The sequence below is a fragment of the Anser cygnoides genome, chromosome 31 (genome assembly GCF_040182565.1).
Source record: "Anser cygnoides isolate HZ-2024a breed goose chromosome 31, Taihu_goose_T2T_genome, whole genome shotgun sequence".
Classification (NCBI taxonomy): Eukaryota; Metazoa; Chordata; class Aves; order Anseriformes; family Anatidae; genus Anser; species Anser cygnoides.
The window spans coordinates 483,422-501,877 of NC_089903.1; the positions used below are offsets into that span (position 1 = coordinate 483,422).

Sequence of the window (18,456 nt, forward strand, 5' to 3'; positions counted from 1 at the left end):
AGACGTGGAGGCGTGGCTTAAGGCGTGGGGGCGTGGCTTGACGACACGTGGGCGTGGCTCGAGGCGGGTGGGCGTGGCCCAGGGCGCTGACTGGCTGGAGCTCCGCCTATAGGGGCGTGGCTTTGCGGCGAGTGGGCGTGGCTTGGGGCGAGTGGGCGGGGCTTGGGGCGAGTGGGCGGGGCTGGAGGCGCGAGTGGGCGTGGTTCCAGGCAGGGCTGACGGCACAGGGGCGGGGCTTAGGCTGTGTGGGCGTGGCCTGGGTCGAGTGGGCGTGGCTTGGGACATATGGGCGAGGCTTGTGGCGAGTGGGCGTGGCTCCAGGCACTGCTCACGGCACAGGGGCGTGGCTTGGGGCTCGTGGGCGTGGCTTGGGGCTCGTGGGCGTGGCTTAGGGCTCGTGGGCGTGGCTTAGCTCGCCCCGCCCCCGTTCCCACGGACCCCACCACTTTGGGACACGGGGGAGGATAAAAAGGAGGCGGCGCTGGCGGCGGTCACCGGAGCCGTTTATTGCCCCCGCCGAGGTCGGGGACCCCCCCCCGGTTCTTTTGTGTGTCCCCCCCCCCCCCCCCCCCCAAAATGTCCCCTTCGCGTCCCTCAGGCCGGGGGCCCCCCTCGCCCCCCGGCAGCTCGGCCCCCGCCAGGACGCGGCGCTCGACGCCCTCCTCGGTGATGGCCGCCAGCCGCACCACGCCGCCGCTCGAGCCGTCCCGCGCCATCGCCAGCGCCAGCGCTGCGGGGACAAAAAGGGGGGGGGGGTCAGAGGGGGGGGGACACCCAGACCCCAAACTGGGCCCCCCCCCCGTCCCCATCCTCTCCCCATGTCCCTAGACCCCCCCATGTCCCCATGACCCCCAAACTGGGTGCCTGTCCCCCCCCCCCCCATGTCCCTATGCCCCCCCCGTGTCCCCATCCCCCCCAAACTGGGCCCCCCCGTCCCCATAATCCCCAAACTGGGTCCCCATCACCCCCCCATGTCCTCATCCCCCCCAAACTGCCCCCCAGCCCCATCACCCCCAAACTGGGGCCCCATCACCCCCCTGTGTCCCCATCACCCCCAAACTGGGCCCCCCCATGTCCCCATCCTCCCCCCATGTCCCCAGACCCCCCCCCCATCACCCCCCCCACCCCCCAAAATGGGTCCCCGTGTCCCCATCCCCCCCAAACTGGGTCCCCCTCACCCCCAAACTGGGCCCCCCCCAGCCCCATCGCCCCCAAACTGGGACCCCCCATGTCCCCATCCTCCCCCCATGTCCCTAGACACCCCCCCCGTGTCCCCGTGCCCCCCCCCCCCCCCCCCCCCCAAAACCATGCCCCCCCCATCACCCCCCAAACTGGGTCCCCAGCCCCTCCCACCGCCCCCGCCCCCCGAATTCTGCCCCCAGCGCCCCCAACCCGCGTCCCTGTGCCCCCCGCCCCTCAAAATCGTGCCCCCCCCAAAAAACCCCCCCACCCTGCGCCGTGAACTCCTCGCAGCGCTCCCTGCTCATCCCGGGCCTGAAGGCGGCGTCCACGAAGCCGTAGACGTAGGAGCTCCCCGACCCCCCCACGGCGAAGGGCTGCCGCAGCAGGAGCCCCCCATGGGCACCACGTACACCTGCGGGGGGGGGCACCCAGATGGAAAAAAATGGGGGGGGCCCAAAGCCGGGGGGGGGGGTCCCCGAGCCTGGAAATAGAGCCCTGGGGGGGCTGGGGGGAAGGGGGATCCTGGGGGGGGCGAGGGGGGGTCCCAGAGCCTGAGCATGGAAATAAAGCCCTGGGGGGGGGGCAGGGGGGTCCTGGGGGGGGGCAGGGGGTCCTGAGGGGGCAAGGGCGGGTCTCAGAGCCCCAAGCCTGGAAATAAAGCCCTGGGGGGGCAGGGGGGTCCTGGGGGGCAAGGGGGGTTCTGGGGGGCCGGGGGGTCTCAAAGCCCCAAGCCTGGAAATAAAGCTCGGGGGGGTCCTGGAGGGGGGAGTCCTGGGGGGACCGGAGGGGGCAAGGGGGGTCCGGGGGGGGGCCGAGGGGGGTCCCAGAGCCTGAGCATGGAAATAAAGCCCTGGGGGGGCAGGGGCGGGAAACGGGGGTCCGGGGGGCTACAGAACCCCAAGCCTGGAAACAAAACCCTGGGGCCTGGAAATAAAGCCCTGGGGGGGCCGGGGGGGGCAAGGGGGTGGTCCTGGGGGCCGGGGGGGGGGGGGGTTTCTCCCTCACCTGCCCCCCCGGCGGCGATCCCAGCCGGCGACGATGATGCCGGCGGTGAGCTCCTGGCGGTAGCGGTAGCAGCTCTGCTGGAAGAGGCGGGCGGCCGTGCGCACGCGGGGGGGCTCCTCCAGCTCAATACTGCTCGGGGGGGGGGTCAAAAACATATTTAAGGACCCCCCCGATTAATTCTGGCCCCCCCCCGGGGGGTTAAATACCTGTGGAAGGCCAGCTGGTAAGCCACGGCGTCGGCCACCGCCTGCGTGTCGGCCGCCGAGCCCGAGCGGCAGCAGAAGATGCGGTCGTGGACGGGGGTCAGCTTGTCCGTCACGCGGTTGGCCACGTAGGATCTGCGCCGGGGGGGGGGGGCCACGGGGCGTGAGGACCCCCCCGCGGCCCTAAATTCCTCCCCCCCCCCCCGCGAAAAAAAAATAAAGGGCTCACCCCGTGGTGGTGCGCGAGTCGGCCCCGATGACGACGCCGCCGTCGAACTCCACGGCCATGATGGTGGTCTTTTTTGGGGGGGGGGGGCAGGCAATAATTATTATAATTAACAATTATTGTTGCCCCCCCACCACCACAGGAGCCCCCCCCACAACAGGAGCCCCCCACAGACACCAGGAGCACCCCCCCCAGCCTCTTAGCATCCCCTAACGGGGTTCCTCCTGCCCCATAACCCCCCCCCCCCCAAAGGGGTCCCCCCCCATAACCCCCCCACACACAAAGGGCCCCCCCTGCCCCATAGTCCCCCCCCCAGCCCCATAAACCCCCCGAACAAGGTTTCTCCTGCCCCACAGCCCCCCTGCGGCCCCATAGCCCCCCCAATGGGGTCCCCCCACCCCAAAGGGCCCCCCCCCGGCCCCATAACCCCCCCCCAACGCCCCCCACCCCCCGCCCAATAACCCCCCCCAGCCCCCTAACAGGGTTCCTCCTGCCCCATAGCCCCCCCAACGGGATCCCCCACCCCATAACCCCCCCCAAGGGCCCCCCCCCACCCCATAGCCCCCCCCCCCCGAAGTTTCTCCCACCCTATAGCCCCCCTCCCAGCCCCCAAATGGGGTCCGCCCAGCCCCATAGCCCCCCCCCCCGAGGTTTCTCCTGCCCCATAGCCCTCCCCGGCCCTATAGCCCCCCCAACGGGGTCCCTCCCTGCCCCATACCCCCCCCCAACGGGATCGCCCCACCCCATAACCCCCCACAAGGGGCCCCCCCACCCACAGCCCCCCCCGGCCCCTCATTCCCACCCCCCCCGTTTCCCCCCGGCCCTCACGCCGGTGCTGACGGCCTCTTCGGTCCAGTCCCGGTGGAGCCCGGCGGGTCCCGGCCCGCCCCACGCCACGACCCCGGCCCCGGCCCCGGCCCCGATTCCGGTTCCGATTCCGGTGCCGGTCCCGGTCCCGTCCCAAGGCCCCGTCCAGGCCCCGGGCCCGGCCCAAGGCCCCGCCGCCGCCGCCGCCCGCGCAGTCACCGCCGCCATCTTCCGCCGCCTTTTGCGACGCTGCCGCCGAGCGAGCCGCGCTTCGCGACGGGGGCGCGGACGCGCTTGACGGCAGCGTGGCGCTCCCCTCCTCATGTCACCTCCCCGCGCTGCTTTACGGCAGAGTGGCGGCGGGCTTTCACGACACTGTCTCCATCCGCGCTTTCCGGCAGCGTGGCTCTCCCCGTATCCCCTAGCGCTGCTTTACGGCTGAGTGGCAGCACGCTTTCACGACGCTTTATCCTTCCGCGCTTTACGGCAGCGCGACGTCCCGTCACCGCCCCGCTCTGCTTTACGGCAGAGTGGCGACGAGCTTTCACGACATAACACCCACCCGCGCTTTACGGCAGAGTGGCGTTCCCCATCCCTTTCCCCATCCGCGCTTTACGGCAGCGCGGCTCTCCCCGGACCCCGTAGCGCTGCTTTACGGCAGAGTGGCTGCGAAGTTTCACGACACTTTATCCTTCCGCGGTTTACGGCAGCGTGGCTCCCCGCATACCCCGCAGCGCTGCTTTACGGCAGAGTGGCTACGAACTTTTCACGACACAGCGCCCCGTCCGCGCTTTACGGCAGCGTGGCGCCCCGCGTACCCCGCAGCGCTGCTTTACGGCAGAGTGGCTACGAACTTTTCACGACACAGCGCCCCGTCCGCGCTTTACGGCAGCGTGGCGCCCCGCGTACCCCGCAGCGCTGCTTTACGGCTGAGTGGCAGCACGCTTTCACGACGCTTTATCCTTCCGCGCTTTACGGCAGCGCGACGTCCCGTCACCACCCCGCTCTGCTTTACGGCAGAGTGGCGGCGAGCTTTCACGACATAACACCCACCCGCGCTTTACGGCAGAGTGGCGTTCCCCATCCCTTTCCCCATCCGCGCTTTACGGCAGCGCGGCTCTCCCCGGACCCCGTAGCGCTGCTTTACGGCAGAGTGGCTGCGAAGTTTCACGACACTTTATCCTTCCGCGGTTTACGGCAGCGTGGCTCCCCGCATACCCCGCAGCGCTGCTTTACGGCAGAGTGGCTACGAACTTTTCACGACACAGCGCCCCGTCCGCGCTTTACGGCAGCGTGGCGCCCCGCGTACCCCGCAGCGCTGCTTTACGGCAGAGTGGCTACGAACTTTTCACGACACAGCGCCCCGTCCGCGCTTTACGGCAGCGTGGCGCCCCGCGTACCCCGCAGCGCTGCTTTACGGCAGAGCGGCGGCCCGCTTTCACGACACTGCACCCTTCCGCGCTTTACGGCGGTGTGGCGCCTCGCCGCCTCTCCCCATCCCTCTGTCGCCGTGTCCCCCCCCCCGAGGTGCCGTACCGTGACGTCACGCCCAGTGACGTCACGCCCCGTGACGTCACGCCCCGTGACGTCATCCCTCCCGGACTGACCCCGATCAAAGGTCAAAGGTCACTTATTAAATATTTATTTATTTATTTTTTTGGGGGGGGGGGGGCCGGGGGGCTCCGGGGGGGGGGCTCCGGGGGGGGGCCCGGGCCCATCCCCCCCTCGCCCCCTCCAGCTCCGGGTCCTGGCGGCGGCAGCTCTGGGGGGGGGAACAAAAGGAAAAGTGGGGGGGGGGGGGGCGATTAATGGTTGCCCCCCCCCCCAATTTTTAGCCCCCCCCCCCCAAGCACTCACGGCGGGGGGGGCCGCGGAAGACGGTGGTGAGGGCCGAGGGGCGGCGGGTGGGGCGCAGCGGGGGGGGCGCGCAGCTCGGCCAGCAGCCGCTGCCCCCCGGCGACGGGCGGCACATGTGGAAACAGGGGGGCCGGGGGGTCAGGGGAGGGGGCAGCGCCCCCCCCACACCCCCCCCCCTTTGCCCCCCAGCCCTCCCCAGTACCCAGTTCCCTCCCAGTATCTCCCAGTGCCTCCCAGTGCCCCCCCCCAACACCCCAGGGGGGCCCAACCCCCCCCCAAAATACCCCAGGGGGGGTCCCAGCCCCCCCCCACCTGCTCCCCCCTTGACCCCCCCCCCCTTCCGCCCCCCATCCCTCCCCAGTACCCCCTCCAGTTCCCTCCCAGTTCCCTCCCAGTACCTCCCAGTGCCCCCCCACCCCCCAAGGGGACCCAACCCCCCCCCCCCCCCGAAAATACCCCAGGGGGGTCCCAGCCCCTCCCCACCTGCCCCCCCTTGACCCCCCCCTCCGCCCCCCCATCCCTCCCCAGTACCTCCCCAGTTCCCTCCCAGTTCCCTCCCAGTACCTCCCAGTGCCCCCCCACCCCCCAAGGGGACCCAACCCCCCCCAAAATACCCCAGGGGGGTCCCAGCCCCCCCAACCTGCCCCCCCCCCCTTGACCCCCCCCCTCGTGCTCACCCCCCGCCCCCTCCCCGGGGCTCTTTGGGGCGTCGGCGCCGTTTCGGGGGGCTCCGCCGGGCCTGGGGGCTGGAGGGGGGGGGCGGAAAGGGGGGGTCAAGGGGGGGTGGCTCGGTGCCCCCCCCCGCACCCCCCCCCGCCATTACCTGCCCCTCCTCCATCCTGGGTGTGGTCGGGGGGGCTGGAATAAAAGAGGAGCTTTAATGGGGGGGGGGGCTGGGGGGGGCAACCCTCCCTGCCCCCCCCCCCGGGGACCCCCCCCCCCCCCCCCCCCCCATTGCGGGGGGGGGCGGGGGGACTCCACCGCTCTTACCCAACGCCGCCCCGGTTCCCGTTGTCCCCCCCCCGCGGGGTTAATCATTAACGGGGGGGGGCAAGGTCCAGGGATGGCGCCAGGGGAGGGGCCGGGATCGGGGGCCCCCCCCGCCCCCCCCCCCTTCCAGGAAAAGGGCGATGACCCCCCCCCCCCCCCCCCCCAAATTCCTGCCCCCCCTCCCTAAATTCCTGCCCCCCTTCCCTCTTCCAGGAAAAGGGCGATGACCCCCCCCCCCCAAAATCCTGGCCCCCCCCCCCCCCCAAATTCCTGCCCCCCCCTTCCAGGAATAGGGCAATGACCCCCCCCCAAATTCCTGCCCCCCCAATTTCTGCCCCCCCCAAAATTCCTGCCCCCCCCAAATTCCTACCCCCTCCCAAATTCCTCCCCCCACAAATTCCTGCCCCCCTCCCCAATTCCTGACCCCCCTCCCCAAATTCCTGCCCCCCCCAATTCCTGCCCCCCCTCCCCAATTCCTGACCCCCCTCCCCAAATTCCTGCCCCCCCCAAATTCCTGCCCCCCCCAATTCCTGACCCCCCCCCCAAATTCCTGCCCCCCAATTCCTGCCCCCCTCCCCCAAATTCCTGCCCCCCAATTTCCCCCCCCAATTCCTGCCCCCCAAAACAATTCCTGCCCCCCCCCCCCCCCATTCCAGGAACATGGAGGCGGGGGCTCCTTGGCCCGGGGGTCTTTAATGAGGTCCAAGGGGGGGGGCACAGGGAAAGGGGGGGACATGGGGAAGAGGGGGGACATGGGGGGGGTTGGGAAGGGGGGGGCACGTCCTGTATGGCCCCCCCCACCCCATAGAGGCACCCTGTGGAGATAGGGAAAGGGGGGGACAAGGGGGGGCAGGAGACAATGGGGTGCTGGGGGGGTCCCGGGGGGGGTCTTGGGGGTCTTGGGGGGTCCTGGGGGGGTCTTGGGGGACAGGGGGGGTCCTGGGGGACATAGGGGGTCCTGGGGGGTCTTGGGGGGGCAACAAGAGACAATAGGGTGCTGGGGGGGTTGGGGGATCTCAGGGGGTCCCTGGGGGGTCTTGGAGGGGGGGGGGGCTGGGGGGGTCTTGGGGGATATGGGGGGGTCATGGGGGGGTCTTGGGGGACATGGGGGGGGTCCCAGGGGGTCTTGGGGGACATGGGGGGGGTCCCAGGGGGTCTCGGGGGACATGGGGGGCAACAGGAGACAACGGGGTGCTGGGGGTCTTGGAGGGGGGATCTGAGGGGACATGGGGGGGGGGGGACATGGGAAGGGGCATCAGGAGACAACGGGGTGCCGTGGGGGGGGGGAGGGGGAGTCAAGGGGGATCTCGGGGATGGGGGGGGGTTCTTTGGGGGGGGGCTTTTAGGGTGCCCCCCCCGGAATCAGGCGCAGCAGAAGAAGACGACGTCGTTGAGGCCGGTGTCGTCGCGGCTGCGCTGGGGGGCCTCCACCCGGGTGCGGAGGCCGCAGATCCCCCGGGGGGGGGGGACACGAACGGCTCCAGTTGCCCCAACCCCCCCGCTGCCCCCCCCCGCCTTCCAAGAGGGCCCCGTCGGAGCAGGCCCCGTCCAGGCTGTTGGCGGCCGTGTCGTCCCGCAGGCCCCGCGGGGCCTCCACGCGCAGGCGGAAGGACGCCAGGCGCGACGAGGGGCCGCAGGCCCTGGGGGGGGTCCACTCGCCCCACCTGGGGGGGGCACGGCTTGAATATGGACCCCCCCCCGCCGCCAAGACCCTCCACACGCACCCCCCCCCCCCCGCCACAGGCACCGTTAGCCCATGTAAAGACCCCATGGCCGCCATCATCCCCTATAAAGACCCCATGGCCCCCCCCATATAAAGACCCCATGGCCCCCCATATAAAGACCCCATGGCCCCCCCCATATAAAGACCCCATGGCCCCCCCATATAAAGACCCAGACCCCATATAAAAACCCCAGACCCCCCCCCCATGGCCGCCACCATCCCCTATAAAGACCCCATGCCCCCCCCCATATAAAGGCCCCATGCCCCCCCCATATAAAGACCCCATGGCCCCCCATATAAAAACCCCATGCCCCCCCCATATAAAGACCCCATGTCCCCCCCCCATAAAGACCCCTTGCCCCCCCCCCAATAAAAAGACCCCATGGCCCCCCATATAAAGACCCAAGCCCCCCATATAAAGACCCAAGCCCCCCCCCCATATAAAGACCCCATAGCCACCATCATCCCCTATAAAGACCCCATGTTCCCCCCCATATAAAGACCCCCTTTTATGGGGGGAGCCATATAAAGACCCCATGGCCCCCCCATATAAGGACCCCATGGCCGCCATCATCCCCTATAAAGACCCCATGCCCCCCCCATATAAAGACCCCCAGCCCCCCCATATAAAGACCCCTTGCTCCCCCCCCCCCATATATAGACCCCCTGGCCCCCATATAAAGACCCCATGCCCCCCCCCCCCCCCAAATAAAGACCCCTTATATGGGGCAGGGACATATAAAGACCCCATGCCCCCCCCTATATAAAAACCCCATAGCCACCATCATCCCCTGTAAAGACCCCATGCCCCCCCCCCATATAAAGACCCCCTTATATGGGGGGGGGGCATATAAGGACCCCATGGCCAGCACCATCACCCTATATAAAGACCCCATGTGTCCCCCCCATAAAGACCCCATGTCCCCCCCCCATATAAAGACCCCATGGCCGCCATCATCCCCTATAAAGACCCCATGCCCCCCCCCATATAAAGACCCCATGGCCCCCCATATAAAAACCCCAGCCCCCCCCCCATATAAAGACCCCATGTCCCCCCCCATATAAAGACCCCATGGCCCTCCCCATATAAACACCCCCTTATATGGGGGGGGGGGCATATAAAGACCCCATGACCACCATCATCCCCTATAAAGACCCCATGTGCACCCCCATATAAAGACCCCCTTATATGGGGGGCGGGCATATAAAGACCCCATGTGCCCCCCCCCCCATATAAAGACCTCATGGCCCCCCATATAAAAACCCCAGCCCCCCCCCCATATAAAGACCCCATAGCCGCCATCATCCCCTATAAAGACCCCAAGTCCCCCCCATATAAAGACCCCCTTATATGGGGGGGGCATATATAAAGACCCCATGGCCCCCCCATATAAAGACCCCATGCCCCCCCCCCCCATAAACACCCCATGGCCCCCCCATAAACGCCCCATGCCCCCCCCATATAAAAGCCCCATGCCCCCCCATAAACACCCCAATGCCCCCCCCATATAAAGACCCCATTCCCCCCCTACCCCCCCAGCCCCACCCCGGCCCCCCCAACCCCCCAAATGCCCCCCCCAATCCCACCCCCCCCAAATGCCCCCCCCAAATCCCCCCCCCACTCACAGCCCCTCGCTGGACGTCGCCGTCCCCCCCCCGCTGCAGAGCAGCCGGACCCCGTTCAAGGCGGTGTCGTCGAGGAAAAGCCCCTGGGGGGGCTCCACCTGCGGGGGGGGGGCACAGAAAAAAAATAATTGGGGGGGGTAAAAAAAAAAGGGATGGGGGGGTAAAAATAAAGGGATTGGGGGGTAAAAAAAAAGGGGTGTGGGGGGGAAATAAGGGGGTGGGGGGGTTAAAATAAAGGGATGGGGGGGAAATAAAGGGATGGGGGGGTTAAAAATAAAGGGGCGGGGGAGGAATAAAGGGATGGGGGGGTAAAAAGGGATGGGGGGTTAAAATAAAGGGGGGGTAAAAATAAAGGGACGGGGGGAAAAATAAAGGGGTGGGGGGGTAAAAATAAAGGGATGGGGGGGAAATAAGGGGGTGGGGGGGTTAAAATAAAGGGGGGGGTCAAAATAAAGGGGTGGGGGGGAAATAAAAAGGGTGGGGGTAAAAAAAAGGGGGGGATGGGGGAAATAAAAAGGGATGGGGGGTAAAAAAAAAGGATGGGGGGTTAAAATGAAGGGGGGGTAAAAATAAAGGGATGGGGGGTAAAATAAGGGGGTGGGGGGGTTAAAATAAAGGGATGGGGGAAATAAAGGGTTGGGGGGTCAAAATAAAGGGATGGGGGGGTCAAAATAAGAGGATGGGGGTCAAAATAAAGGGGGGGTAAAAAAAGGGATGGGGAGGTAAAATAAAGGGGTGGGGGGGTAAAAAATAAAGGGATGGGGTAAAAAAAAGGGATGGGGGGGTTAAAATAAAGGGATGGGGGGGTCAAAATAAAGGGGGGGGTAAAAAAAAAGGGATGGGGGGTTGAAATAAAGGGATGGGGGGTAAAAAATAAAGGGATGGGGGGGTAAAAATAAAGGGGTGGGGGGGTAAAAATAAAGGGGTAGGGGGTCAAAATAAAGGGATGGGGGGGTTGAAATAAAGGGATGGGGGGGTTGAAATAAAAGGGGGGGATAAAAATAAAAGGAAGGGGGGATAAAATAAAGGGGGGGGTCAAAATAAAGGATGGGGGGGTAAAAATAAAGGGGGGGTAAAAAAAAGGGATGGGGGTTAAAATAAAGGGATGGGGGGTCAAAATAAAGGGATGGGGGGTCAAAATAAAGGGATGGGGGGGTCAAAATAAAGGGATGGGGGGTAAAAATAAAGGGGGGGGTAAAAATAAAGGGGGGTCAAAATAAAGAGATGGGGGGAAATAAAAAGGGATGGGGGGTAAAAAAAAAAAAAGGGGGATGGGGGGGTAAATAAAAAGGGTGGGGGGTTAAAAAAAAGGGGGGGGGGCATCATAAATCCCCCCCCCCAAAAAAAAAAAAACCACCCGAGCCCACCTTCAGCTGGAAGCCGGTGGCGTAGGAGCCCTTGGGGCAGAAGTCGTCCCCCCCCCAGTCCCCCCAGGGCCCCCCGTTGTCCACCGTCAGCTCGGCGGGGGGGGGGGGCGGGGGGGGGCCACGAGGCCGCCCCCCCCCGGGGTAACGCCAGCAGCAGGAGCAGGGCCGGGAGCGCCATGGCCGTGTGGGTGTCGTGTCCCCCCCCCCCGGCAAACCCCCCCCCCCCAAGGGTGACCCCGCGGGCTTTATAACCACGGGGATGGGGGGGGGGGGCAAAGACCCCGGGGACGGGCCCCCAGTGTTGTGTCCCCCCCCCAGGGTGTCCTTGACGCCTCCCCCCGTCCCGCGGCTCCCGTTGGCTCTTTGGTGTCCCCCCCCCCATCGATAAACCCCGGCGAGGAACTGGAACCAGTCCACGAGAGGAACTGGAACCAGTCCACGACGTGGGGCGGTTTGGGTCAATGTGTCCCCCCCCGCCCCCCCCCAGTGCCGGGCAGCCTCCGGAGACCGGGGGGGTTATAAGGGATAAACCACGGGGAGCCCCGGGGGTTACAAGCGATAAACTTTTAAAAGTTATTTTAATTAAAAATCTGTTTTTCTTTTTAAAATTTAAAATTTAAAAATTATTTGTAATTTTAAATCGGAATATTGTATTTTAAAGAACAAATTTACGTTTAATTTTAAATCTACATTTTTGCTGTTTGAAATTTAAGTCTCACTTTTAATTTAAAATCTATTTTAATTTAAAACCTAATTTTTTTTTAATTTAAATTTAATTTTTAAATTTAAAATCGAAATTTACTTATTTATTTATTTAACGGCCCCCGGTGAGCGCCCAGCGATGAGACCAGCTTCGAGCCGTGTCCCTTGGCGCCCGCTCACCGGCGACGAGTAGACCCTGACCTAAGTATAAAGACATATAAAAGTGTATAAAAACATATAAAACATCATATAAACATATACAAATAAATAAGCATATAAATATATATAAAAAAATAACATATAAACATAACAATAACGTAAATAAATAAATAAAATTAAATAAAGTAAATAAAATAAATAAATAGCATAACATAATAACATATAAACATAACAATAGATAACGTAAATAAATAAATAAAATAAAATAAAATAAATAAATAAATAAAATAAATAAATAGCATAACGTAATAACATATAAACATAACAATAAATAACGTAAATAAATAAATAAAATAAAATAAATAAAATAAATAAATAAAATAAATAAATAAAATAAATAAATAGCATAACGTAATAACATATAAACATAACAATAAATAACGTAAATAAATAAATAAAATAAAATAAATAAAATAAATAAATAAAATAAATAAATAAAATAAATAAATAAAATAAATAAATAGCATAACGTAATAACATATAAACATAACAATAAATAACGTAAATAAATAAATAAAATAAAATAAATAAAATAAATAAATAAAATAAAATAAATAAATAGCATAACATAATAACATATAAAATATAAAAATAAATAAACCCAACGCATATAAAAGTATATAAATCCAAAATCAGGTGGGATTTCGACTCGCTGCTTCGAAGTTTCCCAATACGCCCATGAATATTCATGAGCTCTCCCCGCTTCGTATTAAAATTAGCTCCCAGAGCTCGTTTCCATCACCTCCTCCCGGCTGCGCTCGCACAGTTTTGGGACAGGTTCCCCGTTTTGGGCCCCAAGGCTCCTCGTTTCGGTTAATTTTCGGTTAACGGAAGCGACGTTAAACGTTAAGACGTTAAAAAACGTCCGTTTTTAATGCAATTAAGCGCGCCCCCATTCTTCCATCCCCGGCTTCGCTGAGGGTTGACCAGCCAGGGACGACGCGCGGCGTCGGGGCCGCCCCAGGACCCCAAAACTCGCCGCCTGGAAAGTCACGGGCTTATCGAACCCGTTTGGGGCTGGGGATTAGGGGAGGACCGCACGTTGTGAGCAAAATCTCGATAATTTTCTTCGGGCAGGATCTTCTGGGAAGCTATTTTATTCGCGAGTGCAACGGCGGGCATCCTGCCAATTAGGAGTGCGTTACAGTAAATATACCACAACCTTTTATTCCCTATTACCCGACGCCTGATCACCTCCCCTGTTTCCTCGTTGGCTGAGCACTACAGGTTCACAAGCTACTCGACCCCCCTCTATACCACATACGTACATTTTTTTTATTAACCCTTTAATTTATTCTTTTTCCTTTTTTTTCCCCCCTCTCTCTTATGTTTTGAGAATTTGTGAATTTGTATTTTCACTGTTCCCACACTGCTCATCCTGTTTTTCTCAAGCTTCTACCGTATTTTGGAACAGCGAGGCCTTCTGCTGTCCACTTATCCACTCGGCATTTCTCCTCGTTGTGACTACACAATTATCTTTGAAGACTAAAAAAAAACTAGTTCTCTACTGCAAAAACCACAACTTAGTTTCTCACAACGCCTCCTGCGCGGCTCAAGTCCGCTCTAGAGACCGTGCAGGTCTACCAGGAGCACTCTAGCTCCCCCTGAAAGCCTCCCAGTGACTCCCAGTTTCCTCCAGGATGCCCTAGGGGCCTCACAGGGCACTGTAGGATGTCCTATGAGCCTCCTCTTGAACCCCAGAGGCAAAATAAGGACTTTTCCTGGAATCTAAAGGCCTCTGGAGGCCTCACAGTGCTCTCTAGTGCACTCTTGCGCGCACTGCAGGCCTCCTGTAGTCTTCTCCTGCGCTCTAGATCCTCCACAGGTCTATCAGGGCCACCCGGTGTGCTCTAACTCCCCCTGAAAGCCTCCCAGTGACCCCCAGTTTCCTCCAGGATGCCCTGGAGGCCTCCCAGTGCAGCCTTGAGGCCTCCCGTGGCCCTCCAGTGCTCTCTGGGACCTTCTGGAGGCCTCTCGGGGCCTTGGGGGTGTACTCTAGAACCCCCTGAAGGCCTCACTGGATTCTCCAGCGCTTTCTCCAGTCCCCTACAGCCATCCCAGTGTATTCTTCTGTTCCCTGGTGCCCCTGACAGTCCTCCAAACGCTCCCGGTTCACTCTAGCATCCACTAAAGGTCTCCCGGTGTGCCCTAGAAGCCTCCCAGGGAACTTCGGTGCACCCTAGGGTGCCCTAGAAGCCTCCTGCTGCACCCTAGAGACCTGTGTGGGTTCTGTGCGGGGTTGCGTAAAGGCTCCCCAAGGGAGTTCAGGTCTCCCCTAACCCTACTTACGACCCTAAAAAACACGTACGGCACCACTTCCTCCTATCCAAAAGTGCTCCCAACGGGAGCCTTTGGGTACCCCTGAACTCCCCTGGGGAGACTTTACGCAACCCCACACGACAAGACTCCGCGCCTTCTCTCTCTCCAAACCCTAACCCTAATTAAGGACCCCCCCCATAGCCATTAAGACCCACCCAAGCCATTAAGTACCCTCCCCGGGACCCCCCCAAAGTCCCCCTGGGATATTAAGCCTAAACCCTAATTACGCCCCTAATTAAGCCTCCCAATGGAAGCCTTTGGGTACCCCTGAACTCCCTGGGGGAGCCTTTACGCAACCCCACACACAACAGGACCCTGCGCCTTCTCTTTCTCCAAACTACCCTAAATGTAACCCTAATTACGCCCCTAATTAAGCCTCCCAACGGAATCCTTTGGGTAGACCTGATCTCGCTTTGGGAGCCTTTACACAGCCCCACACGCAACAGGACCCTGCGCCTTCTTTCTGAACAACCCCGACCCTAACCCTAATTACGCCCCTAATTAAGCCTCCCAACCCAAGCCTTTGGGTAGACCTGACCTCCCTTTGGGAGCCTTTACACAACCCCACACACAACAGGACTCTGCGCCTTCTTTCTGAACAACCCCGACCCTAACCCTAATTACGCCCCTAATGAAGCCTCCCAGCAGCAGCCTTTGGGTAGACCTGCTGTCCCTTTCTCCTCCCCCCCCGAACCACATCTCCCAGCACCCCCCGGCGGGCCGTTCCCTCCCAGCTCCCCCCGTTTCCACCCCGTTTCGTCGCCCTGACGCCATCTCCCCGCGCCATGAAGCCTCCCCCCCGGCCCCGCCTGGTCCCGGCCCGCTTCGCCGAGGCCCCGGCGGGGAGGCCCCGGGCCGCGGCCTGGTCGCTGCGGGAGAAGCGATCGCTGCTGGCGGCGCTGCGGGCCCAGGCCGCCCTCGGCCTCCCGGAGCTCCAGGCCCGGCCGCTGCGGGAGAGCCTCCCCCGGCGGAGCGAGGCCGAGGTGGGTCCGGGGGGGGGCTTAAAATCCATGGGGGGGGCCTTAATATCCCAGGGGTTCCTTAATATCCCGGGGGGGGGCTTAATGGCCCGGGGGGGGTCCTTAATATCCCGGGGGGGGGGAAGGGGGCTTAATGCCCGGGGGGGGGTCCTTAATATGCTTGGGGGGGTCTCAGGGAGGGTCCTTAATGGCTTGGGGGGGGGGAGTCTTAGTAATCTGGGGGGGGGGGGGGGGCCTTAACATCGCCAGATGGTCTCCGAGGAAGGTAACTCCTCTGGGGTCTCCTTAAACAGGGGCTGAGCTGCTGGGGGCACGGCTGGATTTGGGGTCCCACAGGTGTGACTGTCTGGGAGACCCTCAGCCTCATTCCCCCTCCCCATAACAACCCAGTGGTGAAATTGGGTGCTGGGGATTTTTCGTTATCTCACTTTGTTGAGGTCCTGCCTCGTGTCAACACACTGGTGGTGAGTGGAAACCCCTTGAGACCCAACCCCTTCCCGGCCCTCTCCTTCCCACACCTGCTCCTCCTATTTTGGGTGTGGGTCAATGGTATTTTTGTAGGGTTTGCAGCTGGGGGCAGGTAGGGAGGTGGAGACCAAACGTGTTTTCCCAGTGGCTGCTGTGGAGGAGCATCAGCGACGGGTTTTACCCTTCACCCTTAGCCTTTTCAACCCCCCTTCCCCATTTCCTATTTTCATAAATTACCAAGTTGCAGCAAAAAAAAATAAAAGTGCTTGAAAGCACATTAAGGACATTTCTGCCGGCATGGCAAAGCTGCCCAGGGTGTGGAAAGGGTTTTTGCAGTCTCCTTTCTTTCATCACTTCCCGCAGCGGGACGCAACCTTGTGCTGAATCCCAAGGAGATAAAATGAGCCATAGCCCAGAGACATTTCTGCTCTACGAGGTCCCCTCTGTGCTTTATTGTATTCCTTGAAATGAAAGCCAGTTTCTTTTATTTGCGTGGAGTTAGTCCCTTCTGCCTCTGCTCCTTGCACCTCACCTCCGTCCCCCCTGCCTGTCTCCCTCTCTATCCCCCAGCCGCAGTCCCTGCCCCGACCCTCTGGGTGCTGCAGGGACAGAAGGAATATTTCTTTGGAGACGCTGTCACGCTGGTGTGCACCACTCCCCCCAGCATCACTGGGAAGCTGACGTACCAAATTTTTGGCGAGGCTGGCTGGGCAGTTTCAGGATTTAGCTCGACGAGTAACTACACGTTTGAGTTCGTCCTCTCCCGAATGCAACACAGGGGGCCGCATTTCTGCAGCTATTCCCTCAAGCAAGGTCGGAAGCAGCTCATATCCCCAACCAGCGAAAAACTGGTGATCAAGATTGGAGGTGAGCTGTGTGATTTCTTTATCTTTCTCTCTGCTTTCTCCCTCCTCTCTGAGAACTATTCAGATGCCCAAACGTGGGTGTCAGCTATCGCCCCGCAATGTGACAACTCACCTGGAAATCAGGATTGGTGGGCTTTGTGGTTTAACCCAGCCCATCGCCAAAATCAGTAGGATTTCTGGGTGGAGGATTTATCTTTCTGGGACCAGCATGGTCTGGAAGGTGGCTGCCACTGGCGCTCTTCTCATGTCGTGGCAGGAAGCCTACAATCCCAAGCTTTGCTGCATGCAGTGGGAAGGCAAACAACTGGAGATCCGTTTGTGCTGTCCTTATTGCTACGTCTCCATTTATTCCTCCCCTTTTCTCAGACCACCTTCCCCAGCCCCTGCTGATGGTGGAGTCCCCGCTGGGAGAGGTGATGGCAGGAGATCTCCTGAGCATCATCTGTAAGGCCCCTGGAGACGCCACTGTACGGAGGTTTCACTTCTACAGGGATGGCCAAGAGGTCCTCCCTACGACAGAAGGCTCTGAGGACAATGCAGCAGATCACGGGGGCAATTTAAGGACTTCCATGGTCCTCCAGCTCCCACGTGCTGGTCCCCAACAGAGTGGAAACTTTACCTGCAAGTATGAGGAAAAAAAGCCTGAGAGGTGGATCCCGTCCTTCACAAGCCAAGCCGTGTCTATCAGTATAAATGCCCAAAAGAAAGGTGAGCTGGCCATCCATCCACCCACCTAACAATCTGTCAGTCCATCCACCACCAACCCATCCATCCATCCATCCATCCATCCATCCATCCATCCAGTAACCAGCCCATTAAACCATCCCTCTCTCCATCTGTCCATCCGTCTGTCCCTCCCTCTCTCCATTTTTTCCTGAAACGATTCCATTCCAGTCCCTGTACGTTCCTCTCCAAACTAGCTGATTTTTGCACCGGGCAGCTGCTCTATCTATCCGATCACCATCCTTCTGTCCATGACTCAGCCCACCCAGTCTTGCACCCACCTCTCCCTCCCTCTCAGCCCTTCCACCACCCCAACCACCCCAAACAAGTATCGAGCATCCCTCTGTCCACCTTTATGGCTCAGCAGCCTCTCCTTGGCCTCCCGAGCCATTGTTCCCAAATTTCTCAGTGCCTCCTGCAGAGCCAAGCAAGCGGGGAAAGTCTTTGGGTGTTCAGCACTCAGGACCTGAGCAGAATGCCTGGAGACGGAGGGGTGGGGAAAGGGAAAGAGAGATGGTGGCGGAACGATGCTCACAGCCTTCCCTCCGTCAGCACGCATGAACTGTGTCTACATCTCCTAACCTGTCCCACCCTCTTGCAGGGAAGAGCTGCTTCCTTCTTCTACGGCTCCTGGTTGTGGGCGGCTGCTTCCTCACCATCAACAGCCTCATCCTCCTCTTCTTCTGGGCCCGGGGGAGAACCAAAGGTACACCCTGAGCTGAGGGGGGAATCGCCCCACCTTTGGGCTCCCCACCGCCCACCTCGCTCCTTCCCGCAGACGCCTCGTTCCTGTCTGGAGCCAGCCCTGCCGGGATCTCCCAGCTGCACGCCAGATCCCCACACACCCTTCAGGAGGAGAATAAGTATGAGGAACACTAATGAGAGGAAGATGCTGTGGGCGATTCCACCCCCTAAAGACCGCTCCCTGCTGAAGACGCATCCCAAAAGACTGGTGTGCAGCCAAACAGGTGCTCACCTGTGGGAAAACAAAGCAAGAAACGGTTCCTGGGAGGATGAAAGAAGTAGAAAGGGGTCGTTTCACGTGGTAGAGGGGAGGGAGGAGACATGGACGTTGTCGGGAAGGGTGATTGTGAAAGAGAAAATGAAGAAAGACCAGAAATAAAAATGGAAATTGTGAGGAAAAAGAAAGGAGTGAGAAAGGGTGAGAAATGAAATGGAGAGACAAACAGTGT

General features: G+C 60.5%; 3 protein-coding genes and 1 long non-coding RNA gene across 10 annotated transcripts in view; 1 reads left to right on the forward strand and 3 right to left on the reverse strand.

Annotated features, from left to right (window-relative positions):
- Positions 1 to 202: 202 nt before the first annotated feature.
- On the reverse strand, positions 203 to 3,680 carry PSMB6 (proteasome 20S subunit beta 6). Its single transcript, XM_066985283.1, is given in 7 exon segments — positions 203 to 730; positions 1,451 to 1,570; positions 1,573 to 1,598; positions 2,191 to 2,316; positions 2,394 to 2,525; positions 2,620 to 2,687; positions 3,445 to 3,680. Coding segments are annotated over 7 exon segments (918 nt in total). The 5' UTR covers positions 3,652 to 3,680; the 3' UTR covers positions 203 to 491.
- Positions 3,681 to 7,612: 3,932 nt separating this feature from the next.
- Positions 7,613 to 11,499, reverse strand: LOC136787801 (uncharacterized; the record flags this gene model as incomplete). The annotated part of the gene is made up of 3 exons (XM_066985127.1): positions 7,613 to 7,934; positions 9,620 to 9,717; positions 10,987 to 11,499. Coding segments are annotated over 3 exons (933 nt in total), but the record flags the coding sequence as incomplete, so codon positions are not given.
- A 3,491-nt stretch (positions 11,500 to 14,990) lies between these two features.
- LOC125181655 (uncharacterized) overlaps positions 14,991 to 18,456 on the forward strand; it is a 44,572-nt gene continuing 41,106 nt past the window's right edge. For 6 of the 7 annotated variants that reach the window (XM_066985209.1, XM_066985211.1, XM_066985212.1 and 3 more), the window contains exons 1-6: positions 14,995 to 15,209; positions 15,500 to 15,670; positions 16,245 to 16,541; positions 16,907 to 17,248; positions 17,865 to 17,969; positions 18,042 to 18,231. In XM_066985209.1, the coding sequence (XP_066841310.1) occupies positions 17,234 to 17,248; positions 17,865 to 17,969; positions 18,042 to 18,231 (310 nt within the window). In that variant the 5' untranslated portion in view covers positions 14,995 to 15,209; positions 15,500 to 15,670; positions 16,245 to 16,541; positions 16,907 to 17,233. Of the gene's footprint in view, positions 15,210 to 15,499; positions 15,671 to 16,244; positions 16,542 to 16,906; positions 17,249 to 17,864; positions 17,970 to 18,041; positions 18,232 to 18,456 lie in introns of all 7 variants that reach the window. The other variant, XM_066985208.1, reaches the window with a different exon arrangement.
- On the reverse strand, positions 16,856 to 17,981 carry LOC136787849 (uncharacterized). The gene is made up of 2 exons (XR_010826945.1): positions 17,846 to 17,981; positions 16,856 to 17,742 (listed from the first exon to the last, which is right to left on the reverse strand). It is a non-coding gene; the product is annotated as an uncharacterized lncRNA (long non-coding RNA).